At 51.2% G+C, this 10570-nt stretch overlaps 1 protein-coding gene across 10 annotated transcripts in view; it reads left to right on the forward strand.

The window, feature by feature from the left end:
• Tcf25 (TCF25 ribosome quality control complex subunit) overlaps positions 1–9863 on the forward strand; it is a 31728-nt gene extending 21865 nt beyond the window's left edge. For 2 of the 10 annotated variants that reach the window (XM_076572259.1, XM_076572261.1), the window contains 9 exons: positions 1709–1868; positions 2998–3085; positions 3653–3811; positions 5063–5153; positions 5772–5851; positions 7068–7140; positions 7510–7623; positions 9469–9491; positions 9595–9863. In XM_076572259.1, coding sequence (XP_076428374.1) covers positions 1709–1868; positions 2998–3085; positions 3653–3811; positions 5063–5153; positions 5772–5851; positions 7068–7140; positions 7510–7623; positions 9469–9491; positions 9595–9625 — 819 coding nt within the window. In that variant the 3' untranslated portion in view covers positions 9626–9863. Of the gene's footprint in view, positions 1–1708; positions 1869–2997; positions 3086–3652; positions 3812–5062; positions 5154–5771; positions 5852–7067; positions 7141–7509; positions 7798–9468; positions 9492–9594 lie in introns of all 10 variants that reach the window. The other 8 variants (XM_006987423.4, XM_076572262.1, XM_016005956.3 and 5 more) reach the window with 7 other exon arrangements.
• Positions 9864–10570: the final 707 nt, after the last annotated feature.

Consider the following 10570-nt stretch of genomic DNA (forward strand, 5'->3'; position numbering starts at 1 on the left):
GTGATACGATGGTGAAGGCATGAGTCAGCGCAGGTAGATCCCTAGGGCCTCCTGCTTTTCTGGCTTCCTCATTACCTCTGCTGAACAATTACAGTCTTCCTAGATGGTGTCCCAGTAGCCTTTCGAGAACCCCTGTTCACAGGCCTGCACCAAGTACGTATGCACAAACAGTGGTACTAGTAGTGATGAAAAGTTGGGAAAACCCCAGAACTCACTGTGGTCCACTTAAGAGGCAATCATGAGGTAGAGCACCATCCATATAGGGTTGACACGGGGAACCTCAGCATACAGAACCACATTCTGCAGAAATGCTGGAGAGACAGCATAAACCAGTCCCTTGTGCCTTGCCAGATTTGCATGTAAATAAAAATGAAGAATGGCCTGACACCACACTGCTAGCCTCTGGCCCAGCAGCTGTGAATGCTAAGTACACCATGGGTGCCCAACATCACCAGGAAAGAACATAACTGTCTGTCCATGACTGTGGACATGTGTCAAAGTGACAATTTCGGTTTATCGAGTTAACTACCGTACTTTAAGATCAGCTCTGCTGTTCTCCATAATGCAACTGCTAGACACTGTAGAGAGTACAGGACTCCCATCCCATCCCATGGTTGGTTCTTGTCAGAGAAGAGAGGCATTGGGTTTTGTGCTGGTTGCTTCCACCAGGACCTAGTAAGGGCTAAATCATTTTAAGTTACAGAATGTTTGGTGTAGTTGGCCAGGAAGTTTTGCTTGTTGGGATCTGATTTGTAGACTCCCTGGAGCTCATGAGAGCATGGCTACAGGAAATGACAAAGGGCTGCAGGTAAGTGATCATTGTGGCTTATGTAGTTGTAGAATAAAAAGCAGGGCATAGTGGTTTGTGGTGTAACCCCAGTTATTGTAGGGCACAGGGCAGGGGCAGGTGCATTGGCTAGCTAGCCTAGACAGACTGATGCTCTTAGGTGTGGTGAGAGACTTATCTATCTCAGAACATAAAGGTCGAGAAGCAGAGAGACGGCCTCACAGGTAAAGCCCTTGAGACCAGCCTGATGACCTAAGTTTGGTCCTTAGGACCACATAGTGGGAGGAAAGAACCGACGTCTGCAAGTTGTCCTCTGGCCTCTACATGTGCTACGGTGTGCATGTGAATGTACATGTGCACACTAAATATATAGAGTGTGGATGACTTCTAAAAGCTAAGAACTGAGATAGATTTGAAGAATTTGAGGAAAGACCTCCAGCCTCTGCACTCATGTATCTTTGTGCACCACCATACATACCTGATGGAGAAGACGTAGAACAAGTCACCAGCCTTCTCACGAACCACAGAGAAAGAAAGGAAAGCACTGGAAAACACTTCTAGGTTAGGTGGAGTCAGACCTCACTTTTGATGACTTACTTTATAAGCTTCCTGCATAGGCAAGCAGGCTGGCTTCCCTGCTTCCAGAGCTGAGAGTCTAGGCAGGGGACACCCATCGTTAGGGGCCTCTGAGGCCCCGCCTGCTGCTCTAGCATCCGTCATCTGGCTGGGCTGATTCCTATCCTTCTGTGTCCTCTTGTGTTTCCTACATGTAGAAAATGGGTTTTCTTCATCCTGAGTTAAGGTGAGAGGCCCACAAGGAACAGTTGTGGGGCTCACCTGGTATCCACCGTACACTTGTAAACTATGCGTTCTGTCTTCACAAGCTTAAGGCTGCAGACTTCGTTTCTTCGTCCCTTACAGGCTCATCGGAACCTATCCCAGCTCCCAAATTTTGCCTTCTCAGTTCCACTGGCATATTTCCTTCTGAGTCAGCAAACAGACCTACCTGAGCATGAGCTCGCCTCTGCCAGGCAGCAGGCTTCCCTCCTGATACAGCAGGCGCTCACTATGTTCCCTGGAGGTAAGCGCCACCCCTTGTCTGGGGATGAGTCTAGGTCACAGCCCTCCCCATACTTCACGGGAAGATTGCCTTCCCCTAAAGGCCTAAAGACTTGCTGTGGTTCTAGTTAGATAGCTCGTCTACCCGCGTTTGGGGAGGGTGGGAAGAAGATGTCTTCCCTGAGGTTTACTTTCGGGATGGGAGAGCAGAGCATTTTCCAGAACACGCAGTATGTTAGATGGTCTTTGGTACTAGAGGGAGAAAGCAGATGTAGTATCTAGAAAGGCCTAAGGCTAGCCCAGAGGCAGCTTGAAGGGCACTGGCTGTGAGTAGCCAGGAGGAGGCCCTGGTCTACTGTCCAGGCATTCTCACAGACGTGGCCAGGAGAGTAAGGTGATTACCTGCCCAGATCTTTCCTACGAGTGTACTCAGAGTGAAACTGACAAGATTCCTGTGGGGCCGACTTCTTTTCTACTAGAAAGTCCTCTGAGTTCCTTGAGCCTTGGCCAGAACTCTGCCTACCCACCAGACCTGAGCAACCTCAGGCAGAAATAGTGCCTATTTGCTAACCCCAGTGAGGGTCAGTTCCATTACTTAGAAGCTGCTTATGCCTTATGCGGTCTGATGTAGCTAGCATTACCTCCTCACAGGATGCTGCAGTATGAGTATGTGCCCAGGAGGTCACTGGGAGGACTGTGTTGGTAGATTACCAGCATGCAGGCTGTTTAGAGAAGCTAGCACTTCGCTGAATAGCACTACATGCAAGGGAGCCCTGTGTTGGCCACTGATCTGCTCCTGGTCCCTGCAGAGTTAGCTCTTGCAGGGCACAGTCAGCTCCACTCTCACATCTGACCTTCATATGATCAAAGCATCCAGCCACCCATGCTTGGAGGGGATAGGCAAGTCTTCCTTGGATGCAAATAGAACAAGAGGCAACAGGATATACATGGACTTCCCCAGGGTTCAGAGGTACCTTGGAATCTAGTGTGAGAGACCCAGCCTAGGAACAAATTGGCAATGGTGGTCAGAAATGGCCCCTTGGCTATCCAGCTTCCTTTACCTTAAGAATACTTAGTGGCTGGGAGCCATTACAATAAGGGCTGCAGAATACATGGAGCCTTTACCCTTTTTTTTTTTTTTTTTTTTTCAGCTCTTATGCCATTGCTGGAGTATTGTAGTGTGCGGCCTGATGCAACAGTTTCAGATCACCGCTTTTTTGGGCCAGATGCTGAGATAAGGTAACAATGTGAGCCTGTAGGCACTGTTCCCCTCACCCTTAAAGGAAGAGAGGAGCCTGTCCTGGGGGACCCTATGCAGCTGAGGAAGCCCCTAGAGCCCACATCCATGTGCAAGACTTCTCACCTCTGCGGGGCAGGTGAGCAGCCTCTAGTCTAAAAAATGGGGTTCGCTCATGATCTTTGCTATCATTAATTTTCTCCAGATTTCTGTATTGTCACATTTCTCATAGACCAGAAAAAAGAGCAATATATATCATGTCATGGCCCCCACCCTTCCTACAGACTCGTAATCCGCAGCTGAGGGCCATCCTTTGGTGCTGTTCCACACAGGAAAACATACTCATTCTGGTGTTTTTCACATTTCTGTCAAGTGGTCAGTATTACTGAACTCAGACAACAAGGAGTGTGCTCCACCCTTCAGGAATACCCAACCCTCCGAAGGTGGGATATCCCTGGTCAGCGGCTGAGGGCTAACCTCCTTTAGTCCAAGGCACTAGGCTTTTCCTGGATTTCCCTTTGCCCACCATGGAGCTCTGCCAAAGGTCTGGTTTCCTTGCTCTTCCACAGCCAGCCCCCCGCCCTGAGCCAGCTGGTGAGCCTGTACCTTGGGAGGTCACACTTTCTTTGGAAAGAACCCGCCATTATGAGCTGGCTGGAGGAAAACGTCCGTGAGGTTCTGCAAGCAGTGGATGCTGGGGACCCTGCTGTGGAGGCCTGTGAGAATAGGTGAGCTGAGCCTGACAGATGCGTCAGAGAACCTAACTTAGGGAGGGCACCTGCTGGCATGAGTCCTTTGTGTGTCTCCTCCTGGGTCTTTCTCACAGACATAGGGCCTCTGATTTCAGCTTGACTTGGAAGGAGCCACCAGGGGGTCCTGGGCATGGCTACTGCACAGAGATGTGGAGGAGTGTGTGGTTTTGTTTAGTTTGTTTCTGCTTTTGTGCTGTGTTTCCATGCTTGCTATCATGATTGCTTTTCCTACCCTTCTTGACAAAGATTGGAGCCAAAAGGTCACCAGAGCAGCTGACCTCCTCTCTACCTGTGTGGTTTCCTGTAACATAGAACCTGTTACGCTGCGTTTAAGAAGCAGCCCCTTTGCCTGTTTGTGCAGTTTTGCTCATGGTCCCCATCAGCATCCTGGCTCTGTCATCTTCCTGAGCCATGGAATCAGGAGGTCCAGTGTAGACATGAGGCTAAATTCCAGACTGTCTGAGGTCCAGTGTAGACAGGAGGCTAAATTCCAGACTGTCTGAGGTCCAGTGTAGACAGGAGGCTAGATTCCAGACTGTCTGAGGTCCAGTGTAGACAGGAGGCTAAATTCCAGACTGTCTGAGGTCCAGTGTAGACAGGAGGCTAAATTCCAGACTGTCTGAGGTCCAGTGTAGACATGAGGCTAGATTCCAGACTGTCTGAGGTCCAGTGTAGACAGGAGGCTAAATTCCAGACTGTCTGAGGTCCAGTGTAGACAGGAGGCTAAATTCCAGACTGTCTGAGGTCCAGTGTAGACAGGAGGCTAGATTCCAGACTGTCTGAGGACTGGGGAAGAGGAAAAACTATTGCCTCTAGACCCCCCAGTCTTAGAACTGCTGCATGGGCTACACACTTCTCCCTGCGCTGCTTCTCTGCTCTGTGCCCAGCAGGCGGCAGGCCCCATACGACAGTATTAACAGTGACACACCCAGGGATTCTGTTGTGGACACTTCTTTAGTGTCTCACCAGAGTACCCACAGCTGTCTTCATTTTCATCTCACGGATGAAGGGACCAAATTGCAGACCGATCTGGTAGACTGCTTTCAGAGTCTACTCTGCCACAGGGCTAGTAGTACAGCTTCCCCCCAAGAATGAGAGATGGGAGGTTTTATTTACCACAGCTGGAACAAGCCAGTCCTTGCTGGATCTTTCCCAAGGTGGGTATGGTTGACTTGGTGTTTTATACCAGTTTATCAGTTTATCTGCCATTGTCTACTCTGGCCTCAGGCGGAAGGTGCTGTACCAGCGTGCACCCAGAAACATCCACCGCCATGTGATACTCTCTGAGATCAAGGAGGCTGTTGCTGCCCTCCCCTCGGTAAGAGAAGAATGTTGAAAATGGGGGCTTTGTGTGTGCCAGTCACAGTGTAGCTGCCTACAAATTGGCCTGCGTGCCAGGCAGAGCTGGAGCTGGTACAGAGGGCTCTTCCCCTCAGCCAGCTTCTCTGGGCCTTCCTCACTGTATTGTTGCGTTAGTGAGCTATCCCACCAGGGCGTCCCACCCCCTGTGACGGAGACCCTGCAGCAGTCCTTCACGTAGCTGTGCCTGCTGTGTTTTCTGTTGGCACTCTCGGGGTGGGCCAAGGCTGCGTCAGCTGGTGATCCGGCAGCCCAGTGGGACCCGGTGCTCTCCTCCTTAGTTCACGTCTGTAGTCAGGCCGGTCATTTGTGACGTGGACGTAGATGGTAGCACCTGTGGAAAAGGCCCTTCGCTCCGCATCCTACTGGTGGGGGAAGTCATACATGTTCCCCTGACTATCCTCTGGGAGAGACTGTTCCACTTAGACCCAAAGTTTCTTGGGACAGAAACAGCACTTCTGCCAGATGGAGTGAGTGGCTGCCTCCTGGCAGGTGGGTCAGGTCTCAACAGCTGAGACTTGGAAGGCTGAGGCTGCCAGCAGTGCTCCAGAATCTCTGTTTTTGTCCCCTCCTAAAGGATGTGACCACACAGTCTGTGATGGGGTTTGATCCTCTGCCTCCCCTGGACACCATCTACTCTTACGTCCGACCAGAAAGGTACCATCCCTGCTTTGTTCCCATACCCACACCCCTCGTTGGTCCTTGGGACTTGCTGCAGCTGTCCTTACAGATTAGAAGGAAAAGGCAAGCACAGGCTAACAGGGCCAGTCCACTCAGGAATAGGGGACACACAGTGTAACATGAAACGTCCTCTGAATCCACCAAAGGTCTGAGCCCTCCCTATAGGTTTGTAGCAGGTGTGAGAAGGACAGTGGGAAGCAGAATAAGAGCCACCTCTGACCTGGTGCACTGTACAGCAGACATCAGACTTAGAACCTAGAGAGACATTGGGTCAAATTTACTTACGAACCTATGGGAGAAATGACTACGAAGAAGGTTATGCCAGACCAGGAAGTGACAGTCACCTGCTTTGTAGAAAGATGTGGCCCAACCAGACAAAGGATGGCAGCTAGTACTCTAGCATGTGCAGAAGCCCCCTTCCAAGAGCAGAGTGTAAGGTCCCACTGGTGAGCAATGAAGGAAGGCCCATGTGGCCGAGCCCGGAGAATGGGGTTGTGGGCCAGGCATTAATATGGAACAGGCCCGAGTCCCAGGCTGTCATGTGTATTTGGGCAGTTGGTAGAGTCTGGCCATGAAAGAACTCATTTCCCTTCCCTCCTACCCTTGACAGCTGCCTTACCTGGGTCTATTGCCTCACAGACCATTCCAAGCACGGAGCACCAGGCCATCTAGACACTGGCAAACATGCTGAGTAGAGTGACTGCCATTTAAGGATTTAGATTAAGATGAGAATTTCCAGTGGATTCAGAAATATCTTGGCAGGCTGGCGTAGCGAGCCATCTTGGCGTCCCCAGAGCAGACGTGTGATGATACTGTGCTGCATCCCCTGAGATGCCCTGACCTTTACTGCCTGCCTTTGTGACTGCCAACGCCGTCCCCAGCCTTCAAATGCTAGTCACCTTGTCTTCTTTCCACGTGACCCTGCAGGCTAGGTCCCTAAAGAGCCAGCCCTCTGGCACTGGTTACCTCTCCTTTCTCGTTGCTCTTGGGTGTCCCCAGCTCCACCCTAGGCTGGTTAGTAGTCATCACTGCCCACCCCAGATCCTGATCTGCAGTTTAGGACCCAGAGCCTTAGCTCCACTTAGAGGCTGCCTCTTCCTAGCCTTTAGGAGACTGGGTAAGAACAGCGGGCAAGGCCTGGGACCCCACAGTGTCTGCTGACCTCATTTTCTTAACTTGTTTTCTTTTTCAGGCTGAGTCCAGTCAGCCATGGCAACACAATCGCCCTCTTCTTCCGATCATTATTGCCAAATTACACCACAGAGGTATGTTGATTGAACACATTGGTCTTTCCCTCCCAAGTTGCTATGGGCAAGTCCGGCTCAGGGTGGAGGCAGGAATGGTGAGACTGTGCCTGCCTGTGGTGCCATGTTTAGGAAGTGGGGACTTGGCCTGCTGACCTTGCAGTAGCCATTTCAAGGTGAGTAAGTAGTGTGAGGCTGAGAGACGGCTCAACGTCGCGGTAGGTTGGCCATGGTTAAACGTGTGCTTTGGCTTTTTAGAGCTGCTTCTTCTGGGCAGGGACCTTGGGAGGGGACAGGCCCAGTCTTGGAGCTTGGGCTGCCTCAGACTGCTAAACCCCAGGTCTCAAATCTGTACAGACAGCCCCCACTTAGCTGTGTCTCATTGTTCAGGGGGAGAGGCTGGAGGAAGGAGTGGCCGGGGGTCCGAACCGCAATCAAGGCTTGAACAGGCTGATGTTGGCCGTACGTGACATGATGGCCAACTTCCACTTCAACGACCTGGAGGTGCCTCGGGAGGACAATCCTGAGGGCGAGGGGGACTGGGACTGACTGTCCAGATGCTGTGCCCAGAGCTGTGCAATTATGTTCCTGATTCTTTCCTGGTTGGGATTAACCAGTTCCCTGAAGTAGAAATGCTGACCATGTCATCCACCCGTGTCTTTTGTTTTCCCTCTAAATGTGAGTGGGGTATGCTCTGCTGTGAGTGAGCTTTTCCTCCAGTGCCCTCAGAAATAGTCCAGGAGCAGTGAGCCCCACACCATATACACCCTGCCATGTGCCTTACACTTTCAGAATTTCTAACACAATGCAGAGAAAGTCTTCAGTGCAAGGACCCCACATGCTCCTTGCTAGGGGGCACTGAACCTTCCACAATGCTGCACCCAGCGTGTTCACAGTGGTGGGGATCAAACCCAGGGCCTGGCACATGATCTACCATTGCATGATAGTCCCAGCCTAGGGATTTTATTAGTAAACTTGGAGGGCTGGAGGTGTGTCTCAGATGGTAGACTGCTTGTTAGCATGCACAAAGCCCAGGATTCGATCCCCAGCACAACACAAACCAGGTGTGGTAGTGTTCATCTGTAACCTCAGTACTCAGGAAGTAGAGAGAGGGACAAGGGGATTAGAAGTTAAAGATCACCCTCTGCTATAAAGTGAGCTCAAAGCCAGCCTTAGTTACGTGAGACCCCAGCTCAAAAGAGGCGATTGAGGCATGCGGTGCCCAGAACTGAAAGAAAAGCCAAGAAGCAGCTTTAAGGCAGAAAATTCAAGGATTCTTTGCAAAGGTTAAAGGTGTTTGATCTAGGGATGAGTGGGGAGCCCTGACCAAGAAACTCAGTTCAGTGGCGGGAACAGAGGCACAGCCAGGCAAGGCCGGTCCATGTCTCACAAGCTGTCTGATTGTGGAAAGGTCCAGGCCACTGAGATGTTATAAGCTGTGTCAGGTATCTCTCGGGCAGCCCTGCCCATTTGTGTCTGTACAGAGACTGGGGGAGGTACTGCCGTGGGCTCTAGTCTGAGAGATGGCTGGTGAAGCCCCCCTAAGTCTTGGTCCATTGATTGCTTCCTGGGAGTTCAGATGACACTGGATCCGTGGTATGGACGAGGTACAAATAAAGCATGCTTCAGGAATGTCCTGAGGGCCATCTAAATGGCTCAGTGAGTAAAGGTACTCGCTTCCAAGCCTGATAACCCGAGTTCAATCCCCAGGACCCACATGGTGGATGGAGAGAGCTAACTCCTGCAGGGTGTCCTCTGACCTCCACACATACATTGTGGCATGTGCACACCTATACAAACACCAAAAAAATAGAAAAGGGGCAGCTTGGTGGTTAAAAGTACTTACTGTGCTTGGTGCTTTTGCAGAGGACCAGGGTTTGATTTTAAGCACCCATGGTGTGTAGCTCACAACCACCATAATTCCGGCCCCAGCATACAAACATATACATGATGTGGCTGAGCAGGGGCCCAGGTCACTGTCCCCTCAACAGGACATTAAGGGCTGACTTGTACCCATCTGTAGTCAGCCTAAATGTCACAGCCTATTTCTAAGTTAGCCATTTGTAGGGGGCTCTGTGTTCAATATATGTGCCTGGTGAAAGATCACGTGTCACATGAATTGGTGCTGAGTCTCTGTTTTTTCTCCAGCATGAATTGGCAAGGCCATGAAGTCTGGATACAGGTTCTGCTACTTGTGCTCATGGGTCAGCAGGGGCTTGGGGAGGGCAGGTCTGAGGGGCATACCTCCCGCCAGTTGCCTCACCTACTCCTGGGTTTGGTGGGAGATCTGCACCCAGTCCCAGGGAGGGGTACTGTTGAGATGGTCCTAATTCACTGTCTGAATCCCAGGTTCCAGGTTGGAGTGGCCTGTGGTGAGTTTCAGCTAAGGGGAGGAGGGATTGGCTAGGAATGGGTTTGTTTGCTGGAAATGATAAGCAAGCCCAGAAAACCTGGCATCCTGCCTCTTCCTTTCAGCAGCTGTAAGTCCATCCAGATGAGGCTGTGATATCTGGAGCTGCAGCAGCTATTCTACAACCGCGAGGCAATGAACTCCAAAATGAAGAGCCAGTGTACTAGGAACAGTGACGCAGAGGATGCCCTAGGCCTTCGGGGGACTTCCCACCTCCAGGCCTGTATCCTGAGAGGCCATTAAATGATTGGCTTCAGAAGTGTTGCTCAGACTTAAGTAATTTTCAACTGAATACATTTCTAATGGTGATAAATAAAAACCAGTCACTCACTCACATCATCTGTGGATCATCAGGAAAAGTAACTTTTTGAGACAGCGTCTCAGTGTGTAGCCCTTGATGGCCTGGAACTTGCTATGTAGACCAGGCTGGCCTCAGAGATCCACCTGCCTCTGCCTCCCAAATGTTAGAATTAAAACGTTCACCACCATACCTAATCTGCATGTCATCTAAACAGCTTTAAAGTCTGGCCTGCCACCCTGGTTGAGGTGACAGTGTATCCTGCTCCTCCCTGGACCCTCAGTCTCAGCAAGAGGTGCCTGCTTGTGCGCTCCTGTGCAGAATGCTGTGTGCTCCTGTGCAGAATGCTGTGTGCTCCTGTGCAGAATGCTGTGTGCTCCTGTGCAGAATGCTTGTGCGCTCCTGTGCAGAATGCTGTGTGCTCCTGTGCAGAATGCTGTGTGCTCCTGTGCAGAATGCTGTGTGCTCCTGTGCAGAATGCTTGTGCGCTCCTGTGCAGAATGCTTGTGCGCTCCTGTGCAGAATGCTTGTGCGCTCCTGTGCAGAATGCTGTGTGCTCCTGTGCAGAATGCTGTGTGCTCCTGTGCAGAATGCTGTGTGCTCCTGTGCAGAATGCTGTGTGCTCCTGTGCAGAATGCTTGTGCGCTCCTGTGCAGAATGCTGTGTGCTCCTGTGCAGAATGCTGTGTGCTCCTGTGCAGAATGCTGTGTGCTCCTGTGCAGAATGCTTGTGCGCTCCTGTGC

Source organism: Peromyscus maniculatus, chromosome 5 (assembly GCF_049852395.1).
Source record: "Peromyscus maniculatus bairdii isolate BWxNUB_F1_BW_parent chromosome 5, HU_Pman_BW_mat_3.1, whole genome shotgun sequence".
NCBI classification, from domain to species: Eukaryota; Metazoa; Chordata; class Mammalia; order Rodentia; family Cricetidae; genus Peromyscus; species Peromyscus maniculatus.